The sequence below is a fragment of the Triturus cristatus genome, chromosome 3_1, assembly GCF_964204655.1.
Source record: "Triturus cristatus chromosome 3_1, aTriCri1.1, whole genome shotgun sequence".
Lineage (NCBI taxonomy): Eukaryota > Metazoa > Chordata > Amphibia > Caudata > Salamandridae > Triturus > Triturus cristatus.
This window is the reverse complement of record NC_140583.1, coordinates 574,299,456-574,316,366: the sequence shown is the minus strand read 5'-3', so window position 1 is coordinate 574,316,366 and position 16,911 is coordinate 574,299,456. Positions and strand designations below refer to the sequence as shown.

At 49.2% G+C, this 16,911-nt stretch overlaps 1 protein-coding gene across 2 annotated transcripts in view; it reads right to left on the bottom strand.

The window, feature by feature from the left end:
* Nucleotides 1–16,911, bottom strand: part of CHD2 (chromodomain helicase DNA binding protein 2) — a 1,941,047-nt gene that overhangs the window by 1,691,351 nt on the left and 232,785 nt on the right. For both annotated transcript variants that reach the window (XM_085644496.1, XM_085644497.1), the window contains exon 4: nucleotides 16,684–16,742. In XM_085644496.1, the coding sequence (XP_085500622.1) occupies nucleotides 16,684–16,742 (59 nt within the window). The remainder of the gene's footprint in view (nucleotides 1–16,683; nucleotides 16,743–16,911) is intronic.

Sequence of the window (16,911 nt, the reverse complement as noted above, 5' to 3'; positions counted from 1 at the left end):
TAGAAGCCAGTTCCATATGGTTTGAAACTCTATGGAAAGTGTTCTTGATCAGGTACCGCCCTGTTTGTTCAAGTAATACATCGTCGTCGTATTGTCAGTTTGGATTAGAATAGACCGAGACATGAACGACGGGAATAGTGACTTAAGAGCTTGATGTACGGCTCTCAGCTCTAGCAGGTTGATGTGGTAACTCTTTTCTGAGTCTGACCATAGACCTTGTACTTGTAAAGGACCCATATGGCGTCCATGACTATCGTCTGGGTTGGAGGGCCCTGATGAAAAGGGACTCCCTTCATTAGGTGCGATCGCTTCATCCACCACCGTATGGAATCTCTGGCTGATTGGTTGAGGACTACATGATCTTCCCAGCGCCCCGATAATTCCATCCACTGATCTTCCAAGCATTGTTGTAATGGACGCATGTGCAGTCGTGCGTTTGGTATTATAAAGATGCATGACACCATTGAGCCCAGTAGTGATGACACCTGTCGGAATGTCGGGAGATGCGTGTGAAGGAGGTTCAGGCATTTTTCTTGGATTGAGGACAACCTTTCCTCCGAATGACACGCGCTTGCTTTTTCAGTATCCAGGAATGAGCCTAGGTAATGAATCTTTTGCATTAGATTTAGTATTGATTTCTTGAAATTGACATGAAGGCCCAAGTTGTTGAGGAGCTGAAGGAAGCACGACAGATGAGCCTGCAGCAGTGTTGGGGATGAGCTCTTCAATAGCCAGTCATCCACGTAAGTATATATGAATATGTTCTGCTTGCGGAGAAAAGCGGCCACCACAGCCATACATTTGGAGAATGTTCGGGGGCTGATTTGAGTCCGAACGGGAGAACTGAGTACTGGTAATGTTGGAATGACACTTGAAATCTTAGAAATTTGCGATGTTTCTTCGACACTGGCACGTGGAAGTATGCGTCCTGTAAATCGATGGAGCACATCCAATCCCCTTGAAGAAGCTGTGGGAATATCTGAGGCAGTGCCAACATTCGAAATTTCTCTCTGCGAATGTATTTGTTCAATAGTCTCAAGTCCAGTATCAGTCTGTATTCTGTGGTGGGACCTCTTTTCTGCATGAGGAAGTAGCAAGAGTAGACTCCTTGATTCCTTTGAGGAATGGGAACTTTTTCTATAGCTCCTTTCCTTAATAGGGTGTTTACCTCCACTTGCAACAACCGATGGTTGTGGCGAGATCTCCCTCTCGGAGGTATTGATGGAGGAGGAGATCTGAACCTGAGAAGATAACCATTTTGCACAATATTGATGACCCATTTGTCTTTTGTTATATATTTCCACTCCTCCAGATGTAACGAAACACTTCCTCCCACCGGAGTGGATAACAGCTTTGGAGGAAGACACACCTCATTACTTTTGTGGCTGCTTTGTTGTTGTTTGTCGTCCAGGTCTACGTTTGTGGATATTGAGGCCTTTGTTGCGTCTGGCCTTGGGTCTGCGAGGTCCAGTTAGGGGTTTGAACCCGCTGCTGGAAAGGAAGTTTGTCAAAAGAACGGAACCGCCGACAAAATTCCTTCTTCGAGAGATATGCAAGCTTAAAGATTTCAGTTAAAATTGCGGCAAAAAGCACAAAGCGCCAACTGTGGTTATCTAGTTGCACCAAACCGGGACAACGTCACAAGCTCAGGATGACCACGGATGTAGCGCGGGCCAGTCTCAGGGACCCACTTAGGCCAGATGAACACAGTTCCTTAATCCTGGTTGTGAAGAGATGTGGAGTAATGGTTTTTAAATCACATTCACTATTCACGGGCCCCCACTTAGTTTAGAAGTGCATACCTGTCGTCGGGTGTATGCCCGCCCTCTATGAAACCGAGTTTTTAGAGGGCGAGGACAGCTGATGATGAAGCATGACACCAGGTGGTGTGTGAGGCCAGTCCTTCACTTTTTGTGAGATATCAACACTCACAGTATGACTGATTTTTTAGCACTAGTGGTCATTCTTACCTGGGAGCAGCCCCATTTGTGTGTATCAAGAGATGTGGAGTGCCACACTGAGGATGCGTCGTTCAGCAGAGTCGGTACAGGGTCAGGCTAGGAAACACATTGCCCAGCGACAGTTCCGGGGAGCTGTGAAGTGCGAGATGATGCCCTTGTGTGGAGATGCGTCGCGCAGTAACAGTTCCGATGGATGGCGATGCAAAGACCTTGAGTTGGGGAGGTCCACGCAGCAGAGGCAATGCGTAAATTCCGAGGGCAATACATCGAGCAGCAGAGGCGATGCACCGGTTCAGTGTGTAGATGCACTGCATAGGTGGAGTGACGATTCTGCTGAATCCAAAAATGGGCTCCCAGCGCACCTTTCAGGCCCACTTCCAGAAGTTTAGGATTGGTGTGGCATCACTTGGGAGGGCACTTCTCCCAGATAGCAGAGAACAGGTGCTGGGTTTAAAGTTGTTGGAAGCCTGTTCTGTCGGTTTGCAGGTAAGTACAAGTTTATGGGAGTTGGTATTCTGGGTTTAGAGCCAGGGTTCCCCCAGAGTCGAGTATGTACTCTCATAACACCGTCAGCGACATTAGGGTGGCCGGATGCAGAGTGCTGATGCCCAATGTTATCCAATGGGGTATTGGGGGCCTCCAGTTAATGGCTGATCATGAGCAGGCCACAAGGATGTGGGAGCAAAGATCCTGGTGTTAGGCTGAGGGCAAAGGGGGATTCGAGTTAGCACCCAAAGTGCACCCGCAGCAGCCCAGGGGCGGCTGTGTGCCGTTTTGGCGTCGGGTGCTCTGTTTTCAATGGGAGGGTCCGGTTTTAGATTTTGGCTGCAGGCTCGGTCCAGGAAGACTTCTGGGAGGAACCAACAGCTGGGCAGGTAAGTTGGAGAGCTCGGGACGTAGGTGCACCTCCGGTTCTCTTCTCCAGGACGCAGGGCGGCTGGCTACAGGGGTGTTTCTTGAGGTAGGATTTCATCTTATGTGGCCACTTGGGGGGGGGTCCCTGCAGAGGCTGCAGGCGACGTCAGGGATTCCTGGAGGGGTCAAACCATGGTGAATTTGGACTCTGGAGGACCTCGCTGGGACCGGTAGGCCACCAGGATTCGGGCGTCGGGTGCAGTGGTGGTTCCAGGCAACAGGCTTCTTCGTCCTCAGCAGGTTCAGAGTCTGTCTTCGGAGCTTCTTATGAACAGAGCTGCTGTTCACAGGAGATCCAGTCTTTGTTGAAGGCAGTCAGTCCTCTCAGGGGTTCTGGAGGTCGCTGGCTGCAGGACAAGGTGACTTTTGGTGCAGGATCTCTGGATACTGCAGATGGGCCGGTAGGGCTGGGGCAAAGTCAGTTCTTCTCTGCAGTCTCCTCTGCTGGGCGTCTTCTTTCATCCTTCTAATTTGTGGGTTGAGGGAAGCTCTCTTCTTGGTTCTTAATTACTGTATTTAGGGGTCTCGAGGCGAGTGGCCAATGGGCTACTGACCTTAGGGTGACTACACCCTTGGTGTGCTCACCCCACGTGGGGGAGCGTGAACAATCCTTAATCCTGATTGCAGAGTGCCTGCCATCTGCAAGATGGCAGGCATTGAAGAGTGGGCTTCACTTCGCCTCCCCCACCTGAGGGGTGGCGTTGGCAGAGGTGGGCACACATTCCGGGCTGTTTAATTTTTCCTGCCTGTCTTCCCGCCGAAAAGGAGGGGAGACAGGAAGGGGGCCTGCTCCTGATAGCAGGAGAGGTTGGGGCTTGCGTTACAAAGGCGGCAAGGCTTTTGAAGCTCCCCTACCACAGATGGCTCTTACTAGCCTGGGGGAGGTGGGACCACATCTGTCTAGGAAAGGCTTTGTTGCTGGGCTCAGGGAGTGAAGGCTCCCACCTCAGGGGTCAAGAAACATGTCTTGTGGTGGCAGACTGGTGTGTACCAGTCAGGGGACCCACCAGAGGCTGGTCGTTTTTCAGGGGCACGTCTAAGATGCCCTCTGAGTGCCTTTTTCATTAAATCCCACACTGGCATCAGTGTGGGTTTAATGTGCTGACAGGTTTGATACCAAACTTCCCAGTTTTCAGTAAAGCCATTATGGTGCTGTGGAGTTCGTAATGACAAACGCCTAGCACAATATACTCTTAATGGCATTACTGCACTTACAATGTCTAAGACTTGGTCTAGACACTGGAGGGGTACAGGGCTCATGCACCTGTACCCTCACCACTGGTATAGTGCACCCAGCTAGAGGGGTGGCTGACCTATGCCAGGGTAGTGGGTTGTAGGCATGGCACACAGAGGTGTGTGCCATGTCGACTCTTCATTTTGTTCTGCACCAAAACACGCAGCCTGCAATGGCAGTGTGTGTGTGTGTGTGTGTATACAGGGCCTCTAAGAGAGGCACAATAAGAGCTGCAACCCTTAGAGGCCTTCCCTGGCCACAGTGCCCTTGGTACCCATGGTTCCTTTAACAAAGGACTGACATGTGGCCAGAGAGGTGCCAATTGGGGGTACAAGGTACAATTTTGGGGAAGAACACAGGCCCTGGGAACCTGATTGGCAGGGACCCAGGGCACATCAAGTCAAAGTGCATCAGTAGTCTGGCAGAAAGTGTGTGTGGGTGGGGTTGGGGGGGCTACTGCATCAGAAACCCAGCTTCCTACAGGTGGTCTTACTGAGACTACTCCTTGGTCCACAAATGGGGTGAGCCAGTCCTGGTCAAAGGGTCGACATCCCTTCAAGTCCTTTAAGTCCAGGCAGAAGTCCAGTTGCCAGTGAACTACTAGTCACCCAGTATCGCGGTCACAGACCATGTAGGAAAGTGGCTCTGTATATACTGTTCCCAAATTGGATACAGTTTAAGGAGTCCACAGCCCCCAGAGGTTTGGCAGAGGCTAAAGTTAAATATAACCTTACTCTCTAAAGTGGTAGCTTGGTCGAGTAGTAAGGCAGTATCAGAGGACAGTGTAAAGCATTTGTTGTACAAACTCAGTCAGCAAATGGTCTCACACACTCAATAAATGAACTCTAGGCTAATGGTTTGTATATAAAAATATATGGTTGTTTTATTTTAGAACCAACAATAGGTATCAAAATATACTTTCTCAGAATGAGATGCTTTAGTTAAATACTTTGCAAGAGGCAATTGACTTGGAATGCAATAGTTACAGTTTGTTGCAATAGGCAACACAATTTCAAACACAATACTACATTGAGCTCAATGGGAATTTTAAGTTATATGCATCCTAGATTCAGTCCTGGGACAGTTCTTGGATACAAGTGAGTAAATACGTTTTAGTTACTGTTGTGATTTTTAAGCAATATTTTGCTATTTTAAAAGTTGACACTTAGAAACTTTTTCTAATCAAATTACCAATGTTATCCTATGGCAGGAAATTCACTTAGCAGGTTATGGTTACTTTTTCTAGGCCAGTGTTGGATCCTGGATCCAGCACAAGTGTACCTTCTGTAAGCAGTTGAGAAACTGCGTTTAAGTTATACAGGCGATTTTTAACGAATATTTATAAGTTTGCAAAATCAACACAGAAGAAATTTCACAGAACAACAGTCAATGGTTTCCTATGGAAGAAAGTTCAAGTTATGGGTAAAGTATGTTCTCGTTACTTTTGTAATCCAGTGCTGGGCTCCTAGGCTCAGTACTGGGACATCTATCTAAAACAGGTAAGTAATTACATTTTCACAGTTGGTATTATTTTTGAAGAATATTTGTAGTTTGCAAAAATCGACACTTAAAAGAAATTTCACAGAAAAACAGTCAATGGTTTCCTATGGGAGAAAATTGAGTTAGTGGTAAGTATGGTCGTAAGTACTTTTCAGGGTCTGTGCTGGGTACCAAGATCCAGCACTGGGATCTCTCCGAATAGCAGGTGAGTAATTTCGTTTTCGTTACTCGGTTGATTTTTGGTGAATATTTAAAGGTTAGAAACTCCACATTTAGAAGAATTTCCAAGTGAAACCAGTCAATGTTACCCTATAGAAGAAAAGTGAGCTATTGGCTTTTGGGTAAGTACTCGACTGGCAGAGTTAAGGTTCTGGGCATAGACTCAGGGGTCTCCCAGGGTCAGGTAAGTACAGTTGTTACACCCTCAGTGGCACAGGGGCAGCCGGGTGCAGAGTGAGTTAGGCCCAATTTTATCCTATGGGAGGCAGGGGGCCCTTGGTTGATGGCTGCTGACTAGCAGGCCACACAGCTGTGGGAGCTGGGCTCCTGGTCACTTGCTCAGGGCAAATGGGGAAGTAGGTAGGAGTAGAAGTTGCACTGCCAGGGTCACTCGGGCGGCTGGGTGCAGGGTGCAGGGTGCTTTGAGCCTTCGGGCGCTCAATGGATTGCAATGGAAAAGCTCAAGGACGAACAAAGGCTGCAAGCTCGGGGACGAAGATTCTTCAGGTGTGACCACCACTTCGAGAGGTAAGTTGGGTAGTTGGAGGATAGGTAGTTACCCAGGAGTCGGGCACAGGGGACGCAGGGTGCAGGGGTGCCTTTTGGTGTCGGGAAATCTTACCCTCTGTTGATCGCGGTTGGGGGGGGTCCCTGGTTCTGAGGCTGCAGGTGTCGTCAGGAGCGTTGAGGTGGGTCCTTGGGTGCCGGATTCGGGGTCACAGTCGCCGGGGGGACGTCCTCTGGGTCTTTGTCCACTCCAGCACAAGCCAGGCTTGGCGGGTGCAGAGTGTGCAGGGTTTGCGGTTCTGGGCTGATGCCAGGGGTTAGATACTTGCTTTGAGCAGAGCCACTGCTCGTGGGAGTCCCAGGTGCTCAGAGTCACAAGGTAGCCAGGTCCTCTGGGGTTTGTTGCTGGCCACAAGAGGTGCTAGGATTTAGCAGGAGCAGGCTCGAGGGTCGACAGGCCGGTAGGGCTGGGGCCAAAGGAGTTGGTGTCTTTCTCTTCTTAGCAGCTGCACGGCAGGTCTTCCTTCTTCTTGCTCTTCTTTGCTGTTTTGGAATCTGAGGAAGGAAGGTTCAGGGTGCCCCTAAATACTAGATTTAGGGGCGTTATAGGTAGGTAAAGGGCAGGGACCACAGGGGCCCTGTCCTGGGGTGGGTACACCCCCTATCCTGCCACTCTCCTGTGGGAAGGGGGCAGTGGCCTAGTCCTTATTGGGTAGGGCTCCCCATCCTCAAGATGGCGAGGGCCCAGAGATGTGCTTCACCTCGCCTCCCCCACCGGAGGGGTGGGGTTGGCAGAGGCTGGCACATTCCTGTCCTTACTTGGAGTTTCCGGCAAGTCTTCCTGCCAGAGTGGGGGTTTAGAACCGGTAGGGGCCAGTTGCTGAGTACAGCAAGTGGCCTGGAGAAACTCACAAAGGCGGCACGCCTTTGAAGCTTCCCCTGCCCATCCTGGGGGAGGAGACCTAGCACCTCGCCCAGGATGTGCATTGTTGCAGGTCCAGGAAAGCGGATGGCTCTCTACCCAGGGGTCCAGCAACATGTCTGCTGTGTGGCAGCCTAGGCAGCCCCTCAGACAAGACGTGGATTGTTGGTTAGGTTCAGGGGGCATCTCTAAGTTGCCCTGTTGTGCATTGTACATTAAATCCCACACTGGCATCAGTGCAGGTTTAATGTGCTGAAAAGTTTGATACCCAACTTCTCAGCCTTCAGTGTTGCCATCATGGTGCTGTGGAGTTCGTGTTTGACGAGCTCCCAGCACCATATACTCTTAAATGGCAGCACTGCACTTACAGCGCCCAGTAATGGACCTGGGTACTGTAGGGGCACATGGCTCATGCTCCTGTGTCCACACCACTGGCATAGGGCACACAGCTAGAGGGGTGGCTGATGTATGCCAGGTATGCATGTAGGTTGTGGGCATGGCACACAGGGATGTGTGCCATGTCGACTCTCTGTTTTGTCTTGTACCCAGACACTCAGCCTGCAAGGGCAGTGTGTTTGTGTTAGGGTACAGGGCCTCTAAGGGTGGCACAATAAGTGCTGCAGCCCTTAGAGGCCATCCCTGGCCACAAGGTCCTTGGTACCTAGGGTACCATTTACCAGAGGCCGACATGTGACCAGGGTTTGTTAGTTTGGGTTTTAGGTTTTAGGGAAGGAACATAGGCCCTGGGCACCTGATTGGCAGGAGTCCAGGGCCCACTCAGTCAAAGTACATTCAGCAAAAAGTGGGGGCATACCATGCACGAAAGATGGCATTTTCTCACACAGACCAATTCCTCTTTGGTCGATAACTCATCCCCTGGGGATCCCATCTGCTCTCCAACAACACTCCTGGGTCCTGCGAACCCAGGAAGAATGTGGTTGGTAGCCAATGGGCTACCATGTTTTCTTACACATAGTGTATCCAAGGATGCACCATTCTGCCTACTTCCCCTCTCTCAATCAGCGGTGGGGTTCCCTAGCCCAACCCAGAGCTGTGGCTGCCAAGTGGGCTACACGGCCCCAGAAAACCGGTTTGGCAACTGATTTCTCTCTGTCTGCCTGAACAATGGAGCAGCCTTTCCCATGTGCTACCCATTTGCCGTTCAAAAGCGGCTTCTCTTCTGAAGCGAGCCTTTTAGGCCAACACTTGTGTGGCTTCCTGTAGGAGGGAGGTGACACCTCCTTCCAGAGCAGGCCCCTATTGGATCCTTCCCTGGGAGTCATTAGGACGTCTCCCCAGCAGGGCAAAAAGCTGGGTCTGTGCCAGGACCCCATGTGCGCCCAGCATGGACACAGGGGACTGAAGGCAACAAAGTAGCAACTTGACTAAAGTTGCACACTGCAACTTGTTACATTAACTTCGTCCTGAGTATAAATTCGGGCTTAATGTAAATAGTTGTGTTATACCTTTGATGACCCACTTTGTTCGCACTGTTCCACAGTTAGATCAGCTGAGGGCTCAGCATGTAATTCTGCACTCACCAATTGGGCGGCCAAGCTTTGTTTCTATAGTAAATACAGCAGTTACATGGTTTTGTTATCAGAAAATGTAAAATTGCATGTTCTGCCAAGGAGTATGTTGCACCCTGCCTTAGGGCTTGACAGACCTGACACAAGAGTGACTTACACATGGGGGAAGTCTAGCTTTGCCAGTGCTTTAAATAGCAAAGTCAGGCCAGCAGTTAAAAACTGCTCTTCCAACCTGCAAATGGTGAGCTGAGAGTCTTGTTTTACTTTCGCAGGCAGAACGGAGGCTCCGAGCCATACAGGTGCAGGGATGCATAAGTTCTGGTCCACCAAAACAGGGACCATAAGCTGGGTCCGATACGCGCAGTGGCAAAGATGCTTCAGTGCTGACCAAGCTATGTGCCAGCCCCAGCTCTGCAGTGGCAGTGAAGTATTGAACAAGCACCTTAGGCGCACTGCTAAGGGTCCACGACTGGGGTGGCACCACCTGGTAGGGTAGACTCCCAGATGGTAGAGTCAGGTGCAGAAGCAGGATAGTTGGAAGTCTGTTATGGCCCTGAGGCTTCAGATCAGGAGGTCATCCAACTAGTCCTTTGAGCCACTCTGGGTTCTGTGGTCAAGGGATGCAGGTCCAGTCCTTCTCACCCAAACCAGAAGGGCAGCAGGTCAGCACAGCAAGAAAACAGTTCTTCCAGAGCAGCAGAGCAGCAGAGTTGCAGGCATTCAGCAGCACAGCAGTCTGTCTTCCTGGCAGAGTATCCACAGGTCCAGAAGTGTACTGAAGTGGTATGGTCTAAAGGCCCACTGGTGCCTCGGAAGTAGGGGGGGCTTCAAAGAAGGGTCTTTGAGGTGCAGACGTCCTCCCTTCCTGCCCTAGCTCCAGACTCACTACAGGGAGTATACAGCCCTTTGTGTAGGGACAGGACACAGCCAATTTAGGTGTTAGTGTGAGGCTGTGCACAGCTGCTCTCTCCCATCCTCCCATGATGGCCCATAAATACACAAAGGCCAACTGTCACCCTCCACAGACGTGTATCAGAGACATGCTGCTGGCACACAAGGCTAAGAGCAGAAAAATGTCATCTTTCTGCAAGTAAAAAGAGCAATTGATGGACATAATGCAGAACAATGTCATACATTCACCTCAGTACAGAGACCTGGGCCTAAATCCATCGTTTTTTTACTCCCCAGTTTGAACCCAGCCATATGGAAATCAGTCTTCAACCTGCTCTCTCTGGGTACAGTCCAGCCCGAACTGCCAGGCCAGGTCCTCCCTAGATTGGAAACAAGCATCCTAGGACCTGTTTCAGGGTTTCACTCATCATCAGCCAGGCTAGCTTGACTCCAGTGGCATGGGGAGGGTATGCCCAGCCCTGAGTCTCTTGCTCACTGCGCCACTCGATTCAAGCTAACCTGGCTGATGAGGGGTGATGCCCCGAAACCGGTCTCAGGATGCTTGTTTCCGTTCCAGGGAGGACCTGGCTTGGCAGTTCGGCTGGATGTTCCCATAAGGAACGGAGTCAAGACTGATTTGCAAATGGCTGGGTCTAAACTGGAGTGGCGTGTTGAGCAAAAGAATGATGGGGATGAATTAAACCTAGATCCTTATGACTGGGGGTTTATGTTTGCATTGTTCAGCATTCAGTCTATCATCTGCTCCTTTTGCTTTTGTCGCCCTAAGCGGGAAGGGTATGCTCAGACGTGGGTCCGGTGCTCACTAGATTCAAGCTAGCCTGGCTGATGAGGGGGTGATGCCTCAAAACTGGTCCCAGGATGCTCGTTTCTGGTCCAGGGAGGACCTGGCTTGGCAGTTTGGGCTGGACTGTTTCTCATAAGGAACAGGGTCCAGACTAATTTGCATATGGCTGGGTCCAAACTGGGGTGGCGTGGTGAGCAAAAGAACGATAGATTAAACCCAGATCCTTGTGAATGAGGGTGAATGTTTGCATTGTTCAGCATTTCGTCCATCATCTGTTCCTTTTGCATCTTTCTAAAAGTGGCATTTTTAAAACTATAATCATAAATTTGACTTTGCCATTAAAGAGGATTTGTCATTACAAATCTGAAGGTACTAAACATGACAGATCTACCTCCTTCTAATTGGGAATTACAGCTCATTAGATGCAACAACGAATCCTCAAAATTAACCTAAGGGAGAGGTAGGCCTCACAGTAGTGAAATATGAACATGGGAGTTTTTCTCTATCAGGACATGTAAAACTTAAAAGTACATGTCCTACCTTTCAATTCCACACCACCCTGGCATATGGGCTACCTAGGGCCTACCTTAGGGTTGACTTATAAGAAATAAAAGGGGAATTTAAGGCTTGGCATGGGGTTTTAAATGCCAAGTCGACATGGAAGTGTAAAACTGCACACAAAGACGCAGTGGAAGGCCTGAGACATGTTTAACGGGCTACCTTAAGTGGGTGGAAAAATCTGTGTTGCAGGCCCACTAGTAGCATTTAATTTATAGGCCTTGGGCACAGGCAGTTCACTTTACTAGGGACTTATAGGTAAATTAAATATGCCAGTTGTGGATAATCCAATCAAACCATGTTTAGGCAAGTGAGCACAAGCACTTTAGCACTGGTTAACAGTATTAAAGTGCACTGAGTCCCAAGGCCGACAAAAACGAGATCAGCAAAATTAGAGGCAAGCTGGCAAAAAGTGTGGGGGAAGGGCACCCTAAGGCTGACAGGTCTAGCAATTACTCAGGAAGCACTTTACTAGCTGGGGGTTTCTCGACAAAACCTTAGCCCATTTTGGCATAGGAGATCGCTTCAGGGCCTGGGTTGCGAGTTGCTATGTTAAGCCAACGGGAATCATTAGGGTAAATGGGGTAGCTTCCCGGCCCTTTGACATACAGAGGTGTACCAGACAGGGGTGCCCGTTGTCACCCCTTCTCTTTGCGCTTTATGTGGAACCCCTAGCGCAAATAATTCAGGATAATCCGGACATCTTAGGTATTCCATTTGGAGGGGAGCGCCACACCGTGAGTTTATATGCCGTTGATATCCTGGCAACCCTAGAGTCCCCTAAGCGATCCATGCCGGTCTTCCTGAGGGAGTTGGCAGCCTTCGGTCAGGTCTCCGGTTTTAGGGTAAACATTGGAAAATCCATGGGCTTGCACCTGGGGAGTGGGGCGGTTCGTGGCGAGGTTGAAAGGCCACAATATGGAGAGTTGCAATCTTGGGACACGATCACCTATCTTGTGATAGACCTGGCTCCATCGGTTGCACGAACGGTTACACAGAACTACATTAAGCTCATATGCATATCCCAGGTTCAAAGGGATCTTCGACAGTGGCAAAAACATTCTCCACAAACTACAAAGAATGGTGCAGCATTTCATCTGAGCCGGGTCACGACCGCGTATGCGCAGAGATCTATCCCACAGACGTCCAGACGAAGGAGGGCTGGGTATCCCGAATTTTCTCGAGTACTGTAGAGCATCACAACTTAGATACCTGGTGGAGTGGAGCAGACCGGAGTCAGAAAAACGATGGCTGTTCCAGGACCGAGCGCTGGCAAAGCTCTCCCTGTGGAAGGTGCCTTTTTTAAAGCGGCCAGACAGACCACCAAACCTCATGGGATCCCCATTCACGAACACACTGCTCAGTGTTTGGGACTCCGTGGCAGTCAAGCGCGGGTTCACTTCTTTTCCCTCGCCTTTAACGCCTAGCTTCGACAATCCGGACTTCCCACCTGGGCTGGAAGTACGAGCATTCCCACTATGGCGCGCATCGGAATGCAAATCAGCGGGACACTTTTTTGATTTACATGGGTTCCTCCCGTTTGCGGAGGTGCAACAATCCTACGTAATAATCGCGCCGCAAAGCTACCAATATTTCCAAATTTGTCACTGGCTGCTTCACCCCGAGGTATGGCCGTTGGTTCAAAGAAAGCTCACCCTATATGAGAAGTGGCTCATAACCAAAGTCTCAGACCAAAGGATGATTTTAGAACCATATAGTATTCTGCGTCCCCCAGCACCCCCTCACACTCTGCGGGACAGCGACGTTGGGAGCGGAAAATTGAAAGAGACCTTACGGAGAAAGAATGGCGCGATATATACTTTCGGGCCAATCACACGGCCCACAATATGGCTAGTAGGGAAGCGGCGGTCAAGGTGGTCACTTATTGGTACCTGACCCCGGCCAGATTAAATAGAGGGAACCCTGATCGTAGCCCGACATGTCGGAGGGGGTGTGATGAGGAAGGTACACTGACCCATCACTTGTGGGATTGTAAGGGTGACTGGTTATTGGGGTACTGTTTTGGTCGATATAGACAAGCAAATTGAGACAGAGGTTCCCAGATTCCGTGCCTACGCCCTACTAGGGCTCCCCAATGCACTCAAGTCAGTCAGAGGAAAACAGATGGGCCTGGCATTGGGCCGGCTGTTCAACATATCCTTTCTTTATGGGGCACACAGACCAGACCGACTCATACAGGCTGGCTCCACAAATTATGGTATATCATAGGCATGGAACGTATTCAGGCCACCCTGACGAATTCTATGAAATCTTTCAGGTCTGTATGGCACCCATTGCTGTCTTTACTGGCGCTCGAGATGAATGAGGTGACCTGTCCCAAATACCTTCGTCTCCTTCGGCTTACTGATCCACAACCAGCGGAGGAAGATCATAACTCTGCACATTAATTGGCGACCCCTTCACGTGGTTCTTCAGAGATATGCGCCTAGCACACTGGTTCAGGGAGGGGGGGTTAGGGAGGGAAAAGGGGTTTCAGGGTGTTTTGTTTCTCACTCCCTGTACTACTTTTTTCTACTGTTTCATCGGATCAATCCCTGACAGTTCTGTCCTTGCATTTGCCTCTCCACTCATTCCCTGAAGAATACTTATTTCTTTTGGTATGTATGAATCTGGATGGGATGGGGGGTGGACGGAATCTTGTGCCGATGATTTGGGATTGTCTGATGTACTCAATGCTGCTTTTACATATTTGCAAATTAATAAAAACAGAGTTAACCTTAGAAAGCACTCTACCCCTGGTGTGCCTTAAAATAAACAAGGGTTGTAAGACTACTATGGCCTTAACTGACGACTGTACTGGAGAGGTCCTGTCTAACACTGGACTTTATCATACTATTAAAATTCATACACCATTCCACAACAAATATATTTTAGCAAACCCCCAATGACGACTGCTCACATGTAAGACTAAGAAGATGCCTTTTTACTGTCACAAGCATAGCAGTTTTTCTCAATACAAGACAGACAGGATTAGTACCAATTCTAAAACACTGAGGGTCGTATTGCAAAGTGAGCACTGCACATGCTAATTTAAGACACGGCCACTACCACAGTGCTGGGCTGACTTGTGCTTTACATAGTTGAGCTGGGTTGCGTAGGCAATCCTTTAAGTACTTGAGGGTATGGATTGCTCTACATCCGGAGCTTGAGTGGGCCTTGAATATCACCCTAGTTACTAGGGCGAAGGCGGACCTTAAAAATTGGCAATCTCTTCCTCTTAACCCTCTTGGCAGGAGTGCCCTTTTCAAAATGATGGTCCTTCCCCGCTTCCTTTATATGCTACCGAATGTTACCCTGTATCTGCCAGGGAGTTGGTTTCGGGAGCTGGACGGGGTCCTTACCCGGTTTTTATGGGGAGGGCAGAGGCATTGGATTTCTCGCAGCTCCAAGCCTATCTGTATGGGAGCCCAGTGCCGCGGGCTCTCCCCCCGGTCACCAGGGCGGTGCTTGTGGCCTGGCGTGCTGCGCTAAGGCATGTAAAATGGGACCGGAAATTGACCAGACAGACGCCTCTGTGGAGTGGGACGTGGCTGGCGGAGGTCTCCTCTCTCCGGGACTTCCGCAAATGGGCCCTTATAGGGATTTCGCTTCTGGGAGACGTTTGGGTGGGGGACCATGTCCGATCCTTCGCAGACTTACAACACCGTCACTCCCTCCACTCCTCCCAATTCTACAAATACTTACAACTTAGACATGCCCTTCAGGTCCACATACCCTCCCCCACATCTTTCCCAGAATTCAGCCCCCTAGAGGCCCAAGTGATGATGGGGAACCTGGGTAGAGGGGGGGGGGTGTCACGGATCTACCGCTCTCTAGTGAACGGTCCCGCGGGCCTGGATCTCCTTCGGGCTCGCTGGGAGGGATGACTGGGTCCCATAGAGGACGCGGATTAGAGGGATGCCCTTATGGCCCCCAAAACGCTGACTACCTCCTCCAAGCTGCGTATCGTCCAACTTTATTATCTCCATGCGGCTTACCTCACTCCTGCGCGCTTGTACAGGACTTGTCTGTGGTCCTCTTCGTCATGCGCACGTTGCCACCAGGCCCCGGCTGATTTGTATCACATGCTCCAACTTTATTATCTCCATGCGGCTTACCTCACTCCTGCGCGCTTGTACAGGACTTGTCTGTGGTCCTCTTCGTCATGCGCACGTTGCCACCAGGCCCCGGCTGATTTGTATCACATGGTGTGGCAATGTCCCGCTCTCTCGCCATTCTGGGCGGGGGTGAAGCTGGAGCTCACACAGGCCCTTGGGTGGGAAGTGCCTCATGACCCGCTGCGCATGCTCCTGGGGGTGTTTGACGGTCCTTGATGGCTCCCGGGCTGAGAAACGTTTCCTGGGAACGGCGGTTGCGAAACTCGACATCGCAGCACTCTGGTCCCAAGCTCAGTCCCCAACAGTGCGGAGATTGGTGCGGTACTGAAGAGGAGCCTCTTTTCGAGGCTAGGGGTTGTCCTGAACTCTTTGGCAGAATCTGGGGCAATTGGTTTAATCTACTGCGGGCCGGAGGTTGTCTTATCTATCCTGTATGTGGTCGTATATAAGCTGGTGAGTTCTCCATCTCAGGACTGTTTTTACAGATCTCTGTCATTCTTAAGGATTGCATTGTGCGTGTATAATGAGTTTGATTTGCTACCGATGAATTTCTTGTTCTCTTTGATTATAATAACAATAAAGTTGATTATCAAAAAAAAAAAATAGTTGAGCTGGAGCAGTGCTATTTCATCACCTTGGACAGTGGTAAATGGTTGATTGCCACTAACTTTAAGGCAAGTGCAGCTTTTGGCTGGAAATATAGCTGAATCTGTTCACTTATCTAAAGAAAATAACAGAACCTACAATAACTTACAGAAAGCCATATAGCACAATTAAAACATAAACGGGAACACAACAAAGCAGTTTAAACAGGATATAACATACCAAGCACGGTACAAAACAAAATCATATTGCAATAATGCAGGATAAAAACAGAGGAGCACATCATCACAACAACAAAATGGTACACAAGTATCCACAAACATTCTTGTCACACAATACGATCTACAGAAACCTCCTTTCATAAAACTGTGGTTAAATGGGTGCTCAGCAAGCGCTGCCTAAAATTGCCACACAAAATAAAAACGCACCAATTAATTTTGTGCTGTTGGCTTGTTTATAATAAACCATCAAATTTACTGTGAATGCCATATGACTATTGTATACTTGCAACAATACACAAGGACAAAAAAAGACAATGCAGCACCGGTGCATGTTTTATTCGGTTGGACGAAACCTGAAAATCTGCGAGTAGGTTTTCTAGACAAGAGGCTAAACGGTACATGAGCAGGTAGCTATGTGATCTACATAACAGGATGTGTGCTCTAGACCCCTGCATGCTCGAAAGTAGTCATAAACCAGTAGATAAACAATAGCAGAAACATTTTTAACAACAGAAGTGACTTAATTCAGTCGGTGACGACTGCTTCCATTTGGCCAACGGGCAGGAAAAACACTTTCAACAGTAGTGTGTAAAGAGGACAAAAGTAATGAGGACCACTATGGGCCTTATTATTGGTGTCAAAATGGAAGAATGAAATAAACTAATAAAATAATATCAGCACCTCATCTCTGAACACCTACTGTATTTTCCTTTGACTCTGGCCTCTTCTTCTGGGGCTTATGCTTTCAGATTCACTAGTCTAAAGAAAAAGAAAAGAACATCTCAGTGTTTGCTTCTTTAAATAATTACAGTTACCAGCAATTGTCAAAGAGATGGTTTTTAATCATAGGAGTAATTAATTACCTGTAATGCTGGTTTTCCGTCATGGCATTATTTGTTAAATTTATAATTGGTTGGTGGTGATGTCT